At 39.0% G+C, this 23289-nt stretch overlaps 1 protein-coding gene across 3 annotated transcripts in view; it reads right to left on the reverse strand.

Moving 5' to 3' along the window:
• LOC109056895 (DNA repair protein RAD50-like) overlaps positions 1-18936 on the reverse strand; it is a 35400-nt gene extending 16464 nt beyond the window's left edge. Inside the window, exons 1-15 of one of the 3 annotated variants that reach the window (XM_042711366.1) lie at positions 18812-18935; positions 15345-15499; positions 15029-15112; positions 14457-14599; positions 13664-13849; positions 12703-12907; positions 10993-11121; positions 10333-10498; positions 9729-9922; positions 9315-9521; positions 8940-9122; positions 7809-7966; positions 7233-7408; positions 6488-6725; positions 5195-5384 (exon numbers count right to left, since the gene is read on the reverse strand). In XM_042711366.1, the coding sequence (XP_042567300.1) occupies positions 5195-5384; positions 6488-6725; positions 7233-7408; positions 7809-7966; positions 8940-9122; positions 9315-9521; positions 9729-9922; positions 10333-10498; positions 10993-11121; positions 12703-12907; positions 13664-13849; positions 14457-14599; positions 15029-15112; positions 15345-15499; positions 18812-18878 (2481 nt within the window). In that variant the 5' untranslated portion in view covers positions 18879-18935. Of the gene's footprint in view, positions 1-5194; positions 5385-6487; positions 6726-7232; positions 7409-7808; positions 7967-8939; positions 9123-9314; positions 9522-9728; positions 9923-10332; positions 10499-10992; positions 11122-12702; positions 12908-13663; positions 13850-14456; positions 14600-15028; positions 15113-15344; positions 15500-18804 lie in introns of all 3 variants that reach the window. The other 2 variants (XM_042711367.1, XM_042711368.1) reach the window with 2 other exon arrangements.
• Between the last annotated feature and the right edge of the window lie 4353 nt (positions 18937-23289).

A 23289-nucleotide genomic window follows, 5' to 3' on the forward strand; every position in this document is an offset into this window, starting at 1 on the left:
AACGGTGCCCCGTCTCTGAGTCAGTAGATCCTTCCTCAGAGGAATGGGCCAAGGAGGGGCTGTCGCGAGGAGCACTAGTTCGGGAAATCAGGTCCGAGTGCCACTAGTACCACGGCGCCACTAGCAAGACTTGCTCCTCATCATGCTCCTGGACTTTGCACAGTGTCTGTGGGAGAAGGCTCACTGGGGGAAATGCATATTTGCGTAGGCCCTGTGGCCAGCTGTGTGCCAGTGCATCTGTGCAGAGTGTCCCCTCGGTCAGGGAGTAGAACAACTGGCAGTGAGAGGTCTCTGGAGAAGCAAACAGGTCTACCTGAGCGGCTCCGAACTGTCTCCAAATCAGCTGGACCTTCAGGGAATGGAGTTGCCATTCTCTCGGAAGCATTGCTTGAGACAGCTCGTCAGCTGTATGGTTGAGCAGGCCCGGAATGTGAACAGCACGAAGTGACCTCAGAACCTTTCGACTCCAAAAGAGGAGGTGGTGGGCGAGTTGCAACATGCGACGGGAGTGCAAACCACCTTGTCGGTTGATGTGTGCAACTGTCACTGTGTTGTCCATTCGGACCAGCATGTGCTTGCCTCATAAGCGACCTTTGAGGCAGTTCAGAGCAAGGCGTACTGCTAACAACTCTAGGCAATTGATGTGCCAATGCAGCTGCGGGCCCATTCAAACCCCTGAGACTGCATGCTGATGTACTTGGCCCCCTAGCCGGTGGTGGAGGCATCCGTGTAAACCACAGCATGCCTGGAGACCTGTTCTAAAATTTTAAGATTTTAGTTTTTAAATCATTGAATGGTCTGGCACCGACATATCTCTCAGACTTAATACAGCCTTATGCTCCATCGAGGGGACTAAGGTCTGCTGACCATTCATTGTTAGTTGTCCCTTGTGTAAGGCTGAAGAGACAACTAACAGGGGGGAAGGGGTGACTGTGCGTTTGCAGTGGTGGGCCCTATACTTTGGAATAATTTGCCTTTACAAGTTAGAAAGGCCCAAACACTTACTGTTTTTAAGTCTAGCTTAAAAACCTACTTTTATAGTATGGCGTTTAACACTGTGTGAGAGCTGCTATTTTCCTATAATATTTCATTTTTTATATGTATGTGTATGTATGTATATATGTATATATTAGTGGTGGGCATAGATTAATTTTTTTTAATCTAGATTAATATCACTGTAATGATTAATCTAGATTAAAATGGCTCATTTGAGTTCTGCCGAAGGCATTCAGAATATGTGTGCTACCCAAATAAAATAATGACTAAAAGTAAGTCTTTGAGAACGGGTTTCTCAAGCCAGGTGGCGCATTTGACCAGGGGTTTCCAAAATGCATCACAAACTGCTTGAGAAAGCTGTAAACTAATTCCGCATTGCCCAAGGTGCAAACAACCTGTTTTACACATACTCCGTCTGCAGTGCGTATGCGTTGCATATTTTTTTACGCACCCATGTTAACGGATTCCAGCGTTCATGCGGTTGCGGTCCGTCAGTGCATTCCAGGAGCAGTGCGTCTGCAGCAGTGCAGCGATCGTTTACGTACCGAGTAGCGGACTGCAAACGCGTCCTGTGTGAAAGCACAATGAGAATGAGTCCTTGCTGCTTCTGCACCACATACCTAACGCACACGGACTGCATACGCACTGCAGACAGAGTATGTGTGAAACAGACGTGAGTCTTGTCAAGGTTTCCATTGGGAAGCTTCTTAAAAATTTCCTTGAAGCAAACCCGGCGGCTTCTTAGCTGCATCCATGTTAGCACGTTACGTTTGATGTGGTAATGTCACAGTAGGCATACACACAGGTTCGAAGACTCGTTCTTGCCCCCTACAGTGCAATTCGGCTAGGTATTCATCCTCGCTAAAATATCAAGTTGAAAGTCATCATAGCTTGGGTAGTATAGACCCAGCTCCCAACTCAACTTTGAGAATAGATTAACGGCGATATTTTTTTTTATCGCCCGATAAGAGTCTCACGTTAACGTCGATAACGGCCCACCACTAGTATATATATATCCTTATATCTTATGTTCCTCCTGCCTGGAGGAACATAAAATCTGACTACGGGGTGAGGGTTTGGCGACAGGCCGGTGTAACTTGGACCCGGTGAGTGTCGCGCTTCCACGCCCACCTCGGGACTCGGCCATAAAGCCAGTGCTGGAGCGGTCTCATATGTAACAGGCCGAGCGGTGTAAGTGCTGCTGCGGCCGCCATATGCCCCAGGGACCTCTGAAAAAGTTTCAGTGGGACCGCTGGCCTGCCTTGAACGTATGCAAGCAGGCTAGCACAGACCGTGCACGTTCCTCTGTGAGGCATGCTGTCTGTTCGACCGAATCCAACTCCATACCGAGAAAAGAGATCCTCTGTGTCGGCGAGAGTTTGCTCTTTCACCATCCTCCAGAAAGCAGCTACCTCTCTCTGGGTCGCCCGTCCCAGGGCCTCTTGCTCTTCCGCTCACTGCCAGGTTTAACAGGGGCCAGGATGGGTGGGGCGGCCTGTCTACGCCCAGCTCTACTATGCCATTTGCTGGAGGCTGCTGCGGATGCGGCGTGGGAGCGGGGCTGGATGCAGAGGGCCACTGCGGCCGGCAGACGGGTGGAGGCAGCAGCTGCGTGCTGGTTTGGACTGCCTCAGTCTGCTCCCGTGCAGCCGAGAACTGCTGGGCCAGGTTCTCGACCGTGTCGCCAAAGAGGCCGGTCTGGGACACAGGGGCATTAAGGAAACCAATCTTTGTCAGCGTCCCTCATTTCAAACAGACTCAGCCAGAGATGGTGCTCCTGGACCACAAGCGTGGACATCGCACAACCCAGAGAACGCACGGTGACGTTTGTCGCTCGGAGTGTGAGGTCAGTGGCGGTTTGGAGTTCTTTCAGAACTTCCGGATCATGACCATTCTCTATACAGCTGGGTTCGTCAACCATAACTCCTTCCAGGACAGCCAGAAACCTAGGAGTTGTGATGGATCATCAGTTAAGCTTCACCGACCATATTGCTACAATGACCCGGTCCTGCAGATTTGCCTTATACAACATTAGGACATTAAGACCCTTCCTGTCAGAGCAAGCCACCCAACTTCTTGTCCAAGCTCTTGTTCTCTCCAGACTGGACTATTGTAATGCTCTCCTGGCGGGCCTTCCTGCATGTACTATCAAGGCTCTGCAATTGATCCAGAATGCAGCAGTGAGGGTTGTCTTCAATGAGCCAAAAACAGCTCACGTTACTCCACTCCTCATAAGGTTACACTGGCTACCAGTAGCCGCTCACATCAAATTCAAGGTACTGATGCTTGCCTACAAGACGACCACTGGCACGGCACCAACATACCTAAGCTCATTAGTTCAATCTTATGCGCCCTCCAGAAGTTTGCGCTCTGCAAGTGAACGACGCCTTGTGGTGCCATCCCAAAGAGGTTCAAAATCACTCTCACGGACCTTTTCCTGGACTGCGCCCAGCTGGTGGAATGACCTCATTTTCAAAAAACATCTAAAGACTCATCTTTTTCACCTGCACTTAACCAACTAATACTAGTACTTACCTTTTCTTTTCTTGTCTATCATATTCTTAAAAAAAAAACAAGAAAACCCTGGCTACGTGTTCTGTACTAGACTAACTGAGACTTGTCATAGCACTTGTATACCGTTGTTGTCCTTATCGGACAGCTCTCCCTCCGATGCTGAAATCAACATCTGGTTGGGGGAAGGCCCACTGGATACCACTGGTACGTTCTTTGAAGAGCGCCCAGCGCATCCCACGGGTTGCTCCACTGGATCGGAGGTGCAAGAGGAGTGATGGTCCCCAGAGGGTTGGTTCCCTGCGGGGTTTTCCACCACTGTAATCCTCAAACCATCCGCACTACTGCTGGAAGTGGTTCTCGTCTGTTGGCCGCCAGAACGTGCCCCAGATCGCGGCAGCGGCAACGGGACTCCGCCCCCCTGAAGGTAGCAGAGCCTGGTTCGCAGCTCCGAGATGGTCATCTTCGGGTAGTGGGAACATGACTCATCCACGAAGGCCACCTCAGTGTGCTTTATGCCCAGACACATGAGACAGCGATCGTGACCATCACCCATTGCCAGGTAATGACCGCACCTAGAAACGCACGGGTGAAAGGGTATCCTTATAAGGACGATCCGTCGTCTTTACAAAGACGCATGTGTGAAGCTCTTTTAGAGAAATTTGCTCTTTAGGAAATGCTCTTTTAGTGCTTAGGCACACAGGGGAATTGGCTGCTTGGAACACGACAGGGGGTAGTGCAGCTTGAAGTGCGCAACCCACTTGACTCAGGAACGACCACCGCTGAAGCGCCGCCTCGCCAACACACAAAGCTTCCGAGAGCGTGCTGAACTCGTAGTTCACAGCAGACACAGTTGAGCAGAACGATACTAACACTCGGCTCCGAAGCGAAAAGCTGGTATGCATTGCACCTGCTGCCTTATTATACTCACGCTGTGATCAGCGACAGCTGGATGCAATAATTGCATGCCAATGTGCATTGGCTCGTTTAGTTTACACTCGAAGTAGATTGGTCTATTGAAGCGATATCCCAATTCGTCGGTCACCGACGTGACGTCGAGAGTGACCGACCGAAAGGGAAACTCTTTTTTCCACTAAAACTTTGCTGCGCATCCTCTCAGTTTAATACGTGAACTTAGCAAATGATGCGATCGCAAAACAATCAGGAAAAAAGGCATTACATGCACATTTTTGTGTTATAACATGTAAATACATAGGCCTAGTCGCCAGTGGCGACCTCAGCAAAAACTTCACTCGCAATTTAACATTTTAGTTGCAGTTTGGAGCCCTGTGATGTATTGAATACTGTTTCCAGGTATAAGTCTCTACTCCATTTCAAGTGAGATTACTATATTAACAGCCATTTATGTGAACTATTTATAGCACACCTTTAAGCTGAGCTTTTAAAAAAATTCAGGGTGTACACTATTGTTTAAAATCAGTCAGGCACCAAAATTTTGAAGATTCCTAAAAAAAATTATTTGCTAAGCTTGTGTATGATTTAAGAAGTCTTGAAAAATTATAAACTTGCAGTGCTGTGTATATTTAATAAGAATCACAATACTGCATTATTCTGTGTGTTCTAGGTGTTAAATAAGTCTTAAATTTATATGTTGTGTTGTACTGATGTGCTGTATGTGACTGGATTGTATTTACTGTGTTTGGACTGATTGGAAATGAGCTCAGACCTGATAGCGATCCATGTGTGATATGTCCTGCAGACAGGCCTTGGCTGTTTCTTCCTCAGACATCAGTGTACAGAGCAGTGTCTCCTGCTCCTCAGTGTCGCCTTTCAGCTTCTCAATGTCTCGATTCACATGCTGGAGTTTATTTCTGAGCTCTGGCAGCTCTTTCTCCTGGAGCTCCACTGTATATTGCCTGATCAGTACAGGAGATGGACATATTAGAATATTAGTCTTGATATGAATCTGATGAATGGATGAAAAGGTAAAAAGGTAGATGGGTAGATGGATAGACGAAAGGATAAATAGGTGAATGGAGAATAGATGGATGGATGATAATGGATAACACGACAGATAGGTCAATGGATGGATGAGGGGTAAACAGATAGTTGAAGGGAAGGGTGGATGGATGGATAAATAGGTGAACAGATGAATGGATGGATAAAGGGTTAAATCAGGATAGGATCAGGATAAACAAAGGGGTGAACAGGTAGACGGTGGATGTAGGGGTAAAAAGATGGATGGACGAATGCATTAAGGGGTAATTAGGTGAATGGATGAATGAACGAATGAAGGGGTAAATAATTGAATGGATGGATGAGTGGATGGATGGATCAAGAGGTAAATAGATGAATAGATGGATGGATGACGTGGTGAATAGGTGAATAGAAGATGGATGGATGAAGAAGTAAATAGGTGGACGGATGGATATAGGATGAAAGGAAAATTGGATGGATGGATGGATGGATGGTTGAAGGAGTTAACAGGTGGACAGATTGATGGAAAATGGATAGGTGATGGAGTAAATAGATGGACGGAGAGATGGCTGGTTGAAGGGGTTAATAGGTAGACAGATGAATGGATGGACAAAAAGAAGTAGGATGGATGGATGGATGAAGTGATAAAGAGGTGAGAGATGGATGGATAAATATGTGAAGCAAAAGATAGATGGATGAAAAGCGAAATAGGTGGATGGACAGATGGCTGATTTAAGGTGTTAATAGGTGGATGGACAAAAATGAGTAGGATGGATGAATGGATGAAGTGATAAACAGGTGAAGGATGGATAAATATGTGAAGTAAAAGATGGATGAATGGATAGATGGATGGATGAAGGGGTAAATAGCTGGACTAACAAATGGATAGACAAAAAGGAGTATGATGTATGGATGGACGAAGTGAGAAATAGGTGAAGGATAGATGGATACAAAGATAAAGTAAAAGATGGAAGGATGGATGAATGGAGGATAGACAAATAGACATGAAAGAATGGACAGAAAGAAAGACATTTATTATTGCCTGATTGGCTTCAGTGCGATAATTTCTTCATGCCTATGCTCCTTCCTCTTCAGGTCATGCTCAGTGTTCTTTAGTTTGTCCGGGACGAGTCGCAGCTTGGACTGCATGTCATTAATGACGTCCTGGAGCTCTGCCTCTGATGGGAACACACGCTGACATACGGGACAGCAGGGCTCGCCCTCCTCTGTTAGCTGACTGATGAACTGACTGTACACGGCTGTCGCCCCCGTCAGCATGGCTGCTCAGAAAAACATCCAGGCCAGAGAAGAGAATAAGACACTGAGAATCACATTAAGAACATAGACATCTGAGAAAACTGGAGATGTTCTGAATTTGCACATATACAGGGTTATGTAACTGCTACAAACTACTTAATCTCAGCTGTTTGGGAAGCATTCACATCTACCACATTAGAGGCCCCAGCTTGCTACTTCATATGTACAGTTATTACTATACTGTAGAAAAAAATGGTCTATATCCTGTTTGGCAATAAATACTAATTTACCATAAACCAGGCCCACACGGAAGCCTCATCTGCAAAATCCACAAACTTGAGTGAAAATCAAAGGCCATCATTCACGAAATGAGTCCCCTGGCCCTTGTGGGTTTGTGTAAGCTTTGGTATGAAACTTATAATAATTCTGCGTCATTCTGAAGATTTTCCTCCAAAATTAGCACATAAAATGTACATGTATATTTTGTGTGGGTCTAAAATGTTTTGTAAGAGCTGAACACACTTCTGTACCTATCTGTTTGGAACACTTCTCCAACTCATCCTTTAGTTTGTTCAAGTCCGATTCAAAGTCCTGACTGCCACACACATTAAAAAGTCTCTCTTCATAACTAGCCAGCTGCTCTTCCTTGTGTTTGATCTCTGCAGTAAAGTGAGTCTTGTTCTGTTCTCCAGATGCAAGCTCCTTACTATGAAACAAAAACAAACATTTTTGCTCAAGTCTTTGCATTTAATTTTTCATACTTTTCAAGCCTGAAACACAGTGCATTACAATCACAGGGCAACATGTTTAAAACCTAAAAAAGTTTTTTAATATTATTGTGAATTAATTCAACACTGTTAAAGATACTGTAACCTGGAGAAAAATCACACACGCACACACATATATTATTTAAGTATGTGGGTGGTTGTGCAGAGGTCAGTATCAAAATCAGTGCATGTGCATGTGTCGCTTCTCACGTAGACATTTCGATTCTGTTACCTGCACAAACCAATCAGTGTTTATGGCATTCTCTAGCTTATTCTAACAAACACCTACTATTATACAAATGTTTGTAGAAAAACAAATTGCTGCAAAGTGTGACAGACTTCATTTTGCTGAGCCGTTCTCTGGTGGAGTTGATCTCTTTGGTTTTGGAGTAGATCCAGTCTTCTAGCTCTTTCTTGCTTGGGAAGTGTCCCAGCAGAGACACCAGCTCTTCATTATGTCTCGACTTGATCTTCCTCACTTGCTCCTCTTTTTCAATCTGGAATCCGAAGCAGAGATAAACAATTTTTTTTTCTTGTTGGATAAAACTGTCACTTTCCCAGCCCCTGTCTGGCATAAGCACTGATAATAAAGCTGCTGTATATATAAGCATATGCCTAGTATTTTTCAATAAACATTTCAAATAGTGGCATGGTAGCCTGTTGTCACTGTGTGTTCTAACCAGATTCTGAACATTTGACAATAGTAATAGATAATCTTGGTATTCCTTATACAGTATACAGAATATCTGTATAATGAGCAAAATACTGTATACATATTGATAAATTAGTAGTAGTATCGAGGTATTCCATTCTGAACATATATATAATCTCTTTGCATTTATACTACATTCAGTTTTTTTTTAGAGTGTTTCAATGTAAAAATTATGAAAATAGGACTGAAAAATGTAAACACTCTTGCTTTATATTATAAACACTAGTATAAACACATTTTCTGTAGAAATTATATATACAGAAAAGCAAAAAGACAATAATTTAAAAGAAATCCATTAAATTATATAGTCAATTTATAAATCATATCTAAATAAATCATTTTGATGGCTCAAGCAAATCATATAAAGCAGGGTTGGCCAACGTCAGTCCTGGAGAGCCACAGTCCTGCAGAGTTTCGCTCCAACCCTAATCAAACACACACGGACAAGCTAATCAAGGCCTAAGTGTTACTAGAAAGCGACAAGCAGGTGAGTTTTAATCGAGGTTGGAGCAAAACTCTGCAGGACTGCGGCTCTCCAGGACCGACGTTGGCCACCACTGACATCTAGGTATTACAGTTATATACTGCAAGCAATGTGCTGAAATACTAATGTATGTGCAGGTCAGTTCAGGTCTTGCTGTTCAGATGCGCTATTGTCAAAATATGTTTATTTTGTTTATGTTTGTTGTATTTGTTTTTGACATAAAAGTGGGGATTGGCCACTAATTGGACAAAAGAGTGATGGTGTGTGAGTTCACCTTGGTCTTCTTGAGCATGTCCATCTGTGTGCATGCCGCAGTGTGTGTGTTAAGCAATTCCATCTCCTGGTCTAGCCTGCGCTGGGCCTGATCCAGTTTAGTTTTCTCCTTCTGTAGTTCAATTACCTCTGCCTTTAAACTGTCCACCGTACAGGCCTGCACAGCATTATCAAGCTCATGCTCCTATAAACACACAAGTTAAGAGACATATCTACAAGCAATACAGATGCCACTGATTTTAGTTTTGTTAAATGCAGATTAGTCAGACATTTCTATTTGTTTTTCAGTTAAGGAAACCAACAGAACATTGATACAAATACATCTGCACGCTCAAAGAAAGGTATGCATGCTCTATTGCAGTTGTGCAGGCCTAACCGCTTTCTGAAGTTCAGTGTCCAGCTCTTGTAGTCTGCCTGAGGAGCCCTCCAGTCTTTGGAGGTCAGACTTGATATTTTTCAGTTCCTGTTGTTTCTTGGCCTGTATGTCTCTCTTCAGCTCAATGGTTCTCTCTAGACCTGTCTTCTTATCACGGAGATCATCAATGCATTGCTGCTTCTGTGTCTCTTTCTCCTCAATATCATGCTGAAAACAAATTAAGAAATTCTTACTAAAAATGACAACATGTCACAATACTAATATTGAACTTATAACTGATAAATAAGTTTCATGACTATCTGATTTAAATCTTTTCAATGTTAACTTTCTGTTAAGAACTAAATTAATAAATAAACACTATAATATATAATATAATATAGCTAGAATTATTAGAAAGTTTTACTCAAACGATACCATTGTTTGGTTGAATGCCTCTGAGTCCTGGTCCAGTCTCTCTTTGACTTGTCTGTGGAAGCTCTGGACCTGTCGCTCATTAAGAGGGGTCCGGTCATAACCCTCCAACTCCAGGGAAGATGCTAAACTCTTGACCTGGGTGTCCCTCTTTTTAATGTTTTGTGTGTGCCTATCTGCCTCCAACTGCAGACGGCCTTCAAACAAACCAAAAATTGATGATAAACAGCTCTGAAAAATAATAAACTGTATGTGCTGCTAAAAGGCCATATGAGCAAATTCACTTTGGTTGTTATTAACAGATTTGCCATATTCAAGTGCTTGTGTGTTTAATGTGGTTAAAAAGTTTTTTTGCCATTTAATCAAAGGAGAAATGAACGGATCAATATTTGTTAGAAGCAACCCTAGTGCACTCCTCCCAAAAACCTTCCTCTGACTTGCAATAGCAAGTAGCAAATCATGGCTTTGCCAGGCTGTTATAAACAAAAAGGATATAATTTTTCTTTTAGTGACTCTTTTAAATATAACAATCCACTGAACAATGATTTGAGGTTATTTAGGAAACTTATGTCCCCAATCACTGATACATAAAGGGGAATCGGACCACCTTGCTCAACTAGCAGGTCAGATTTAATGTGGTTCATCCTCTGGCAGTCTCGGCCAGCCCGTTCAAGCTCATGCTGGCACTCCGTAAGTCTATGTTCCTTCTCCTTCACAGTCCTCTGGTGGTTCTGATACATGTCCTGTAGCTGATCATCTGAGCCCTGAAACACCTAAAACAGCACAATACAGAATCAGCGTTCCTCGATGAATGAACAAATGGTGTGGCGCAAGGCTTTGTCTTAGGCCTCTTGTTTTTCTAGATATACACGCTCCCGTTAGGTGATATTTTTAGTAAACATGGTTGTAGTTTAACCTAATAATTGAATATTAGATAACTGTCTCTTTTCTTTATTACAATTAAAAGATATTGAAGAAATCTTCAGGTGGGAAAGAGGGTGAAATTAAATCAAGACATGTCTCTGACTGAACTTGAATTGAAAGATAAGCATGCAAAAGCAAATCCCTTGTTTCAACATCAAATAAAAAGTGTCAGAAGTATACCAAAAGCATACATTACTGAACATCCTGTACATGGTTTCTATGCAAAACACTTCCTCTGCTTTCATATGATCATTATCTGGCATTTATGACTAATACTCATAGTAGTGAAACTTTCACAACTGATGAAGGTAGTTTTTTTTTTTTTTAAATAAACTTTGGTTACCTGCTTGATCTTTTCCTCTAGTTCCCGGTTATCATCCTCCATCTGTTTCTTCCTGCTGTCCAGAGCTTTGATGTCATTATCCAACTTCGTCACTTTGCTGAGGCTGCTGTCTATGTCATTCAGTCGATTCTGAAAATATGAAAAGGTGTTTTTGTTGAGTATACATATTATAACTTCATAAGTCTGTGGGCTAAAATTCAACTGATGTGCAGTCAAAGATATGCATTTTGACTATTTCACAACAGCTCTGAACATAGCTCACCTATCTTTCGTTTTTAACTCGATTGTTTCATAATGTGAAGCTTCTGTTTTTGCACTGAAGTCATGTTCTGTCTTGCTCCAAAGTTTCAAATAAATACTAATTATATTTAATAAATAAATACATTAATTAATTAATTAATTAAATGAGCTCTCTCTAACCTTTAATTTTTAAATAGGGTTGCAAAGGGAAAGTTTACAAAAAAAATCCTGTAATGTTCCCAAAAATTCTGGAATTTTTCTGGAAATTTTCTGCCTCTTTGCAGCTCTATTTGTAAAGAATCATCTGACCAGATTATTAAAAAACAGACATTATTAAGTGTTTTTTTTAAATTAATTAAAATTAGTTAATTAAAAAATATACATTTTTGTGCAGCCAAAGAAACTGTGATATCTGCCGCAACTAGTGGTGTAACGGTACACATAAGACAGGGTTCAATACGTATCTCGGTTTTGGGGTCACGGTTTGATATGGGTTCGGTACAACAGGAAATGTATATATATATTTTTCATTTATTCTGAATAGACAGTAGTACATACATGTAGCATGAGCAATTGTTTTTATTGATTTAAAGGCACAAAACAAAAACAGCAGGCAGACTGAATGAAAATGAAAATTTATTCTCTGACAGCAGGTAGCGATTATGGAACAGGAGCGATGGTTTCCTTGGTTACCACTGTAAATAAAACAGCTGTGCTTATAAACACTACTTTAATATACATAATACAGAGGTAAGAGAAAAGAAAATGCCATCAAAACATTTCTAAAGATGGTCAGTTCCTCTCAGAGATACATTCATATAAACCCCCACATATTTGTCTTCCTATATATCGAGTGTCACGAACAGTGAGCTTGATTTGCCTGGTACAGTTTTTTCTACTATTTACAGACTTTACAGATACAAATTCCACACAGATTACATTTTTGGAAATTATTACAATGCAGTTTGTGTGCAATTCAGGAATAGAGATCGTCAAAAAAAAACAAAAAAAAAAAACGGTTCTGATATATAGCTGGTCGACCAGTGCATTTCTAGAACCCAAAATTTTTCACAAAATAAATAAATGCAAAACAGGCGGTTCTTCGTGCTCTTGCCATCTGAACTCCTTGTTCTTGTTTTGCGTTGGTGTGCAGGTAGTCTCTTCTGGATTGATCGCCTATGACTGACTGTTTTCATCGTCTGACTGCATGAACTGTACCGTGACTGTTCGGGACAAATACATGTACCGTTACACCCCTAGCAGTAACTGGTACCCTAATCGCCATTACAATCACCTATAATAATTTTTTTTTTTACATATTCACTATCCAAAACAATGAACTACCACAGACCTCAAAAAAGAAAGAAAGAAAGAAAGAAAGAAAGAAAGAAAGAAAGAAAGAAAAATCTCATGGCATTAAATCTTTTGAGTCAGCCTTATAATTGGTGTCACAGATTCTTTGTGTCTCACCTTCAGTGTGTCAATCTGACTCTCGATGTGTTGGACGCTCTCTATAGAGGAAGACAGCTGAGCCTCTTTAGTGGACAGCAGCTCTCTAATTTCTTGGGCTTTTTCTTTGTTCTGTTTCAGGTACTTGAGCTCCATGTGGCAGGTTTTGACAATGCTGGTCTGCTTTATCCTCAGCTTCCGCAGGGCATCCAATACATTTGTGTACCTTCAAGCAAAGGTTTTGGTTATTTTCAGCCATTCATCTGTGATGCTACTTTAACATGCGTAAAAGACAACATAACATAAGTAAATAACTAAATAACTACAAATTTAGTTTAACAGGGTTTTAACATATAATTAATTTCAGTAAGGCTGGTCATCGATATATTTGTATGAATAATTACAAAGACATAATTATCGGGGTTTCACAAATTAATCAAAGAATGAATCATTTCATTCACATCCACCGTTTCAGTTGTAAACATCTTTGTGTTTTTTTATTTTTTTTTAAACAAATCAGCTAAGCAAAGATTTAGTATCTCTCCAATAAGACATACCTGTAAATAAACACTCATTTATCGCCACCTACTGGTGTAGGCCTACAGAATTAGAACTATAGCTCAAAGTTTTGTTGGCATGATTGTTGAGCATTTACAAAACATGCTTTATAATGTGTAGATATTACAAGAAGAACCAATTTTCCTAGATATTTCGAGATAAAATGGCTTGATGAACACATTCAGTAACTTTCCAAACAAACAAATAAATAAATAAATAAATCCTGCCCAGTTAAAAAAAGCATTATTGAAACTAAGCTATAAAAATGACTAGACAAAAAAAAAAAGCAGTCAGAGAGGAAGTGAAATGAAAAACTAAAATATGATGCAAATTGTGGACCTTGAAGAAGAAGAAGAAGAAGAAGAAGAAGAAGAAGAAGAAAAAAAAAGCTTCAGTGAGAAATCTGTTGTCCAGGTAAACGTACCTTGTGACTGAGAAAATCTCATCAAACTTCTGCTTGAGGGCCTTTCCTTCACTGAGAGGCCAGTTGGACTCTTCTTGGTGGCAGAAGATGACATGGTTGATAACAGCCTTGGAGACGCCCAGTGCTGAGATCATCTCATGGTCCATTTCAGCACATTTAGTGATCAGTCTCTCTTTCCCTCCACGCCTGACAGCAAGGGAGGGCAAGACATATTAATGTCAAACGATCAAATGTGGTCCTTCAAACAAGGATCATAATGTACACATTTCAAAGGCCAAGTGGGAGTCAAAATTGGTAGCAAAAACAAAAAAACAAAAAAGAGATTTTTTAAAAGAATATTTTTATTCCACAAGTAAATTCCGCACACATTAAATTGATCAAAAGTATCAGTAAAACATTTTTAATGTTACAAAATATTTTTATTCCAAATAATTATATATTGTTCTTTGTATTCATTAAAGAATCCTGAAAAAAAAATCAGGGTTTCCACTAAAATAATAAGCAGCGCAACTGTTTTCATCATTAATGACAATAACAAATGTTTCTGTGGCATTCATGTCACACTGAAGACTGAAGTAATCGCTGCCGAAAATTCAGATTTGCCAGCACAGGAATAAATTATATTTTAAAATATACTAAAATAGAAAACAGTTGTAATAATATCTCACAGTAGAACTGTTTTACTATATTTTTTATCAAATAAATGAAGACTTTGTGAACATAAGAGACCATTTTAAAATATTTAAAAAATCTTTCAGACCCCAAATAGTAGTGTATGACATATTCAACCTACGTAATGACACCATCAAGAGTTTTAAACTCATTTTTCTTGCCCTTCTGTGTGCTTTGCATAGACCTCCGGACTTCCATAGGATTGCCATTCATGTCTCTAAACTGGAGTCTGATCTGTGCTTGTACAGCTGTCTCATGAGCATCCTACAACAGACCAACATAAGCGTTAACACTCTATAAAAACAGAGTGTCACCCTGCCCAGCTCTAGCATGGACAATATGAATCAATATTTGCAAGTTTGCAAAAGTTGAATAAAGGCCCGTTCACACAAAGGACAATAGCTAAGTTATACAAAATTGTTCTATTAAAAGAATAGCAGAGTACACACCACAATTATAATTGTATAGAGGAATGATAGCATTAGAATCACTTTCAGCTGAAAAAAACATTGACAGGTAATCAGAATCCATCCTGCTTTAAAGAGCTTGAGCATTTAGAGTGGCTGTTTATAATAAACAGATCTTTATTGTGCATGTGCATGGATGCTAATATACAGTAGTTATGGTGGGAACAGGCCTTAAGATATGCACATTTGCAGTGTGTTTATAGCATTACTCCCATTAAGCACCTACTTTGGGATCATGGACAAATGTGTTTCCTTTGCTTCCTGGTGGTAAGTCTCCTGAAGTGATGTACTTGAGACACTCAATTATGGTCTGCAAAGTCAAAATAAATAAAAATAAATAAATGGTTCATATATTTTACGTATTATTTATTTTAGAGCTTAATTACATTATTATTGTTAAGGATAATTTAAATATAAACACTATATATTTATATTCAATAATATTTTTTTTTTGTATTGCATATGTAAAACTTCAACATAAAAGCTTTTTTATTTATTTATTTACATTTTATCAGTATAATGACTATCAGCAATTTACAAACCGTTTTTCCAGCTCCATTAGGTCCCACAAGGACCGTCAGAGGGCTGAAGAAGGTGATCACCTGTGCGTCTTTATCCTCAACTCCAAAACTCCTTACTCCTAGAATACTCATCTTTTCAATCTTAGACATTTTGGACCAGTGCTTTGACTTGTAGCCTTGAAACGATACACAATTAAGTGAAGTGAAAATCAGTGCACATAATAATAATAATAATAAAAATTAATAAATTAAAAAAACTTTACATTTTAAATAACAGTAACTAGAAGATGATATTTTCTATCTCTTGCCATGCTAACGAAATCAAGTGAAGTTAAATATAGCTGCAAGCAGCAATTAAGGGGCCAAGCACTACAGAAGACCAACTGCAGAAATGGCAGACATTTTAGGATGATTTTAGTCAAAACGGCTGAAAAACCATAAATACAACCTCTAGTAACATGATTTATTGGCTTATCATGTTTAACCAATAGTAAGCTGTTAACAAATCGATGTGGTTTGTTCTGTGTGAGATGAGAATGGCACACACAAACACTGGTGTCAATATGCCAAAGCATTGCAGAGATACAGACTCAAGTGTCATTTTGGCATCATGCCTCAAATTCGTTGTTGTAGTATGCGAAAACGGTTTTGTCTATCAACACAAAATCCATAACGTTTTGTCAGCATGGTCTGAAGATGATATGATTTGATTTTGGTGAAAATCGGACCAACGGTCTAGAAGGAGTTCGAAAAAGTAGGTTCATGTGTAATTTTGGAATTGAGGAATGGAAGTTTGGCTGACTATGGCAACATTGGTATCACTGTTCTCAGCATGACCCAAGGAATCTATCAATACCAGTCTCATTACAATAGACAAAATTCACAGAAAGCTATTAAGCATTTATTTAAAATTTCATTATAACTTTTGAGCACAAGGTGACACTGTCTCAAAGCTTTTTGAGGACTTTCAGGTCATCGTCTCGGTGGTACATAAAAAGTTTTGTAATGGTACACCAAAAATATATTTGTATATTCCTAAAAATAAATTCGTAAAATATAGCATTTTATATCATAATAATCCATTGTAGTCAATGGCAATTTCATGTTTTGTACAATTCTTGCGCCACCAAGAGGCACAATTTTTATGTGTCCTTAGAGTGTGCCCATACATACGTGTGTCAAATTTGGTTTAAATATCTCATTTTGCTTTGGATTTATAGACATTAAATTACTGATGGCTGACTTTGTTTGCATTTGTTTGCCACTTACTATCAAAATTTTGGCAATTGGGCATTAGCATATTGCTGGCAGGCTAGGATTCCGAATTTGTTGATCGGAGTAACATTTTCTAATATATTGGCAAATGTTTTATAGGCGCTAAAATGCAACATTGCACAAACCCTAAGGCAAAACCTGCCATGTTTGGTATCGCTGGACTCGGCAAGGATTCAGGAGTCTAAAGAGGTGACTTGCGTGAAAATAAATTGACCAAACTCAAAGTTATAAGCATTTGATTTTTGGACTATGTGGTGATTGATGAGTAATTATTTGTGTATTTGTTGTCATCGTGCTGATGACCCATACCAAGTTTCATAATGATACATCAATGAGTTCATAAAATATAGCATTTTAATACAAAATTCAAAATGGCCGATGCCCAAAATGGCTGACATGCGAAAATTGGGTATCATTCGACTCGGCATGATACACCTAACCTAACCAAACCATTCAAAAGTTATATGCATAAATATGCATTTTTCATATCTCCTGACCACTAGGTGGCACAGTGCCGAAACACTGCAGGTAGTCTCAGGTCATGCTTGTTATAACCATAGACTGTATAAAAACATGGATGTAGTGTCCGTGACGTCACCCGTAGACTCCTGAAGAGCGTTTTTGAAGCTCAAAGTGTGCAAAGCGGGCCGTCGCCATCTTGGCAGCGCGTCACCGCGCGACTCTCCCGGATAATCGAAAATGGGCAAAAAGGCGGGAGCTGGTTGCTGAAGCCACGCCCACCTAGCGCGATGGCATTCTCAACAGCTGTCACTCAAGTGGCCACGCCCTTAATTCAATCAGGACCACTTCCGTCAAGTATATTTATGACAATTATATTGCATACAGTTAGTGTTGGCGGTATGGTTATGTTCTGGGCAACACTCCACACGCCTGTCCATGCAGCCTTGTTTTGTGGGAGCAGGGAGAGCAGCAAGACAAACCCCCCTGGGGTACTTAACAGAACCATTATATGCATACATAATTACAATTCACAATTACATGAGTTGTAAACAAAATGTGATAGAGACTGCTTCCAATGAAGAGACTGTAAAGAAAGAACAAAGTTAGATTGGATTACAGGTTCAGTTGGTGGAGTTGGGGTTGGAGGAGGGAGTTATTTGCAAGCAGCGATGCGACAGAAGAGACGCTGAAGAATGGGAATTTAAATAGACCGCATGTGATAGGTGTCAAGACTGGATTGGTACACGTCAGGAACAGCTGACTGTCAGCTGACGCAAGCGTGACTAACGTGGCCTGACTGAACTAACGCGATGCTGAATTTATGCAGAACTTTAAGGCTTAATTTAATTTAAACGGATGAGTTATAAAAAAAATTCACCCCCCTCACAGTTGTCACGAAGGGCAAAATTAGCTATATAGACCAAAATAATTTTATGAACCAGGCTGTAAACATGTTTTTTTCTGCTGTAAAGTTGGGCATTTTAACATGGGGAGTCTATGGGACTGACTCCCTTTTGCAGCCAGCCTCTAGCGGCCAGTCGATGAATTGCAGTTTTAGTCCCTTCCGTGTTGGCTTCACGAGAAAGAGCGGGAGGTTGCCGCTCGGTTATAACTCACACCAGTTGGTCTCAATACGCCAAACCGTTGCGGAGATATAGCCTCGCATCCATTTTCGAAAAAGTAGGTTTTTCGAACAATTAAAAATAGCGAAAAAATTAAACCTTGCAATTGTTGAATTTTGGTGTTAGACTCAGCATGAGCCAAGGATTCAGAAGAAAAAAAGATTTTTCCTTTTGTGCCTTACAGTTCAAATGTTATTAGCATAAACATGAGTCATAATTTGGACAAGTGGTGGCGCTAGAGAGTTTGAGTTAAAGACTTCAAATTTGCTGTGGTTAATGTTGAGACTGCCCTCTATCAGTGTGCCAAATTTTACAACTTTCCCACAAGCGGTTCTAAGGGCTGCCATCAAGAGCGGAAGAACAAGAAGAAGAAGAAGAAGAAGAAGAAGAAGAAGAAGAAGAAGAAGAAGGAGAACGGATAAAATAGGTCCCATCGCACCTTCGGTGCTTGGCCCCTAAATAAAGTTAGATAGTACAAAATAACTACTTAGACAAGAGGTATATGCAGTTTCATTATACATTCATATAATAATAAAACAGTCATTTAGAATGCTGCAGTGCTAGTAAAGGTGTAAAAACACATTAACATTGATATAGAATAACATAGCGTTTTATTAGAATACCTCTTACAGGATAAATAAAGCCGTAAACTCCACGTAAACAGAAGTTCCAGTTTGTTTTGACTGCACGCACTCATGTGTTTCCCGTGTCGGCGCAGTGACGTGCGTCCGCATTCATAAAACTACAAATCCCGAAATGCACAGTGGTGGTTTTCTTTTAATAACGAATGCTTTAAATACAAGTAATTATATTTATAATTACATAATATTGCAAAAGAAACGACATTCACTTATTTGCGCCGAAGCCCCAGCTGTGACCACACAAGTGCAATTTAATTAAATTAATTGATTTTACTGAAATACTACAGCTGAATAATCAAAAAGGTTTTTTTTTTCTTTCTAGTATTAGTCGTATTGTTGCCCATATTAAAACAGGATTCGTTGAAGTAGTAGTTCAGCTCATGAAAACATTTCAAATATTCATGTCATAAGATGCAACTTTCTTGAGGAGACCGCCTTGTCAATTCAGTATATTAAACATTAATACTACCAAAGTTAGGTTTGCAGATATGGCCCTGAAAAACATTAAGCATGTGTGAAATGGTCGGACTGTTCCACTCTTCAAGGATTTGAAAGGCTCAAGGTGGACCTGCTAACCTCCACACACAATCGCGCAGATCTGCACAACCTTCCTTCTCATGCTGATTCTTGTCTGTAAGTACTTTAAAGCTGGATCTACCTTATTTAATTTAATCCTGACAATGTGGAGCCTGAGAAAAGTTAGACGCGTTCTTTGTTGGTCCGTGGTGTCACATTTGAAATCACGGTGGCTTGTCAAAACGACAAAATATCATTAATTTGCTACAATTTATTTTAATTTATATATATTTTTTAATCCGATTAAAATCACCGTGATTTTGGCATATTCTGTTGTTTATGTTCACATTTATCTGGAGGGCAGATATCCCCATTGAAAGTTTATTGTCGTTGTTATACCACATCCGTCCACTTGGTGGCGGTGTTTCGCTGCTGTTTGATAATTGTACGTTCTCTTTAGATCTAGGTAGGTTGCATTTTTTCTAAGTAGGTTTACAGAAAACGGAGATTATCAAATGGCACTTAATATGAAAGAGGCACTATATATATTATGGTATTTATTTAGGGCAAAGCTTAATTTTCAGCAGCCGTTAGAAATCATTCATTTTAAATTGAACATAAATTCTAGTAATACACAATATTACTGTTTTTATTGTATTGCTTAAATAAATGCAGCCTTGGTGAGCATAAGATACTTATTTTAGCATTTCAGACACACACACACACACACATACATACATTATATATATATATATATATATATATATTATATATATATATATATATATATATATATATATATATGTGTGTGTGTGTGTGAAAAACATAATATTTATAGAATATATAATGCACACACACACACACACACACACATACATACATTTTTATACACATATATATATACATTTATATATATATATATATATATATATATATATGTGTGTGTGTGTGTGTGTGTGTGTGTGTGTGTGTGCATTATATATTCTATAAATATGGTGTTTTTCTTTGTAGCATTGCAGCAGATGGGTACGGGGGATGACGCTATACGTGAGGCACTTTATCACCTTCGAGACCTCATGGATTATGCACATCTCTTCACATTTGTAAGTACTATGCTTTTTGAACATATTCATGACATCTTATTTCTTCATTTACACTATAAATAATCATTATTTTCTGCATCTTTCAAAGAACATGAACGTGATATACATACCGAATGTGCATATTGAAAGCGGGGAGGTGAGTTTTGGCTACTTTAAAAACAAATGAAATTTGTATGTTGAGATGTCATCTATTTGAGCAAGACTGGGCCTGTGTTCTTTCAGATGTGCAGCTGTAAAGAGTTCATTGCTCAAGAGCTTCTGAAGACATTAGTTTCAGCAGAAATCACCGATCAAGACGCTGCTGTTGAACCACGCACTGCCCTTAGACTGTTACAGCACAATATCAGATTTCTCCTTCAGAATTCGGTAAGTGATTTCTCTCATATGTGTTTTGGAAGTTGGCCCAATCATATATTCAGGTATGTGGATTTCTATGGATTTACACTGGATTTTTTTTCCTTCTCTTTATGTTATTTTTCTAGATCGGAGAACACTGTCTAAAAGACAAAGTCATGGTTCGCAAGATTAACTTGAGGATTAATCAAGAGTTGTTCATTCGTCGATGTTTCACATTTTTCCAGGATTGGATGTCCAAATGCATAACCAGCAGTGTATTTTGATTCATTCACTTTGGCTTCTATCAAGTTGATTGTATTAAGTAACCATTTAAATATCTATTACTTTTATAAATGGCTTGACAGGATGGTCTAAAAGTTGAAATCTAATATTGATAAATGTTTTCAACCATGTTACTACTATTGCAATAAATAATAATGTGTGACCATGGCTTGGGAAGCATTTTTTTTGTCATGCTTTTAATGCACTTTATTTATTTAGATAACTTACTGGTAGTAAAGTTGGCACTGGAGGACAGATTTCTTATAGAATTCTTATTGTCATAGGGGAAGTAGGTAGTGAATGATGGGTGAAAGTTGAATTTAGCATTCATCAGTGTGTGAGTATGGTGTCTCATAAGTCTTTTGTTTGGTAATCATTAAAAACAACAGGGTGCCATTGCATTTGGTACAAGTAAATGCAATGTACAAAATATTTAAAGGCATACAGTACCCCTTGTAGCCCTGCAGCCAGCACATACACAGTTCCTGAAACAAAAGCGCAGGCAGGTGAAGTGTGGTACGTGGGCAGAAAGTTATTTTGAGGTGGGTTGTGAAGCAAATCAGCTGGATCCGTGGGCAATCGGATGGTTTCTAGTAGACACTACACAGCTCTGTTACACAAAAGAGAGGCAGTGAGAGAGGAGGCAGCTCAGCACTGATTTAACAAGCTTCAGCTAAGACAGATGTTATCTTTTCCTTCCCTGACTCTACATGTGGAGATATGAGCTGAGTCTGAAATCTAAAAATAAAAAACACAGAGAAGAGGCATTAGGGCATGTGATTAAAAATCCAGTTGATTGTGTCATCTTACGGTAAGATTCAATATCTACTGAAAAACAAGCATTGTAGTCATTAGCAAGAAGAAAAAATACAATATTTGTGCTCACCAAGTCTGTATTTATTTGATCGAAAATACAGCAAAAAGCAATATTATGAAATATTATTCCAAGTGTTTTCTATTGTAATATAATTTTATTTATTCCTATGATGGCATGCTGAATTTTCAACATCATTACTTCAGTGTCACATGATTTTTCAGAAATCATCCTAATATGCTGATCTGGTGCTCAAAAAAGCTTCTTATTATTAGCAATATTGAAAACAGAGATGCTGCTTAATAATTAAGCAATTTTTGTGGTGAATATAATTGTTTTTTAACATTATAAATATCTTTTTTTTTTATCTGTCACTTTTGATCAATGTAATGCATTCTTGCAGAATATTAGTATTAATCTTTTCTTCTTCTTTTTTTGATCCCATTCATAATTTTTTTCTCCCTTTACAGATTCGATTGATGTATTGCACTTATCTGTACGATCAAAACTGAAAGTGTAATTTAATGTCTTTTCGGGGTACAGGAGAAAATTTAATCGACTCCAGAGGGTTAAATGTAGTACAGTGTTAAATGAAAAAGAAAAAAAACAAACAAAAAAAAACATTTGTTTTTGATCTCAAAACCTGACCAGGATGAAACTTCTGCCAATACAAATTGATTTTCAATCAATCAATCAATTAAACAAACAAACAAACAAACAAAAAGACTTCTATTAAAGGAGGGTCCAGGTCTCTTTGACTTTGGGTCGGTTAGCAACCACCTAACAACAGCCTAGAAACCATACCCAAACCAGGCTCACAGACTCGTCCTGTGGCAACATTTCTTCTTCGTTGCTTCTTGCACATTTTGCCACACTTTAAAAGTCAAATGTCCAGTGAGTGTTGATAAAAGCATGTTTAGTTTTATCAAAAATGGATAAACATGAATCTGCTAACGTTTTATGTTGATTGCACACATCATGGCAGTTTGGAAATGAAAGACTCAAGCCTTTATTTATATATATATATATATAAGTGATGACTGGATCCACTTTTTCAAGGAAGTGCTTCATCCAGATCATGTCAATGAAATCTGGGCCATAATGGTTCTCTCTCCTGTTTCTGTCTGCTAATGAAAGATACCCTTGTACCTTAAGTTTTGAACAAGTTTTGTCAGTACATTGGTCTTTCTTATTCTCTGAAGGATAAAAATCTATGTACTGAAACATAGGTCAGATGTTCTTTGTAACTCTCCCATTCCTGAGCTCCCTTATCGCACAAAACCTGCAGCACTGCTTCACAATATATGCCAAAAAAAGGGTAGTTGCAATTTTTTTTATCTCACAACAATTTTTCTTTATATCACACAGTTTATTGTTTGAAACTTTATAGAAGTACAAATTACAGAAATGTCTAAC

The sequence above is a fragment of the Cyprinus carpio genome, chromosome A21, assembly GCF_018340385.1.
Source record: "Cyprinus carpio isolate SPL01 chromosome A21, ASM1834038v1, whole genome shotgun sequence".
NCBI lineage: Eukaryota > Metazoa > Chordata > Actinopteri > Cypriniformes > Cyprinidae > Cyprinus > Cyprinus carpio.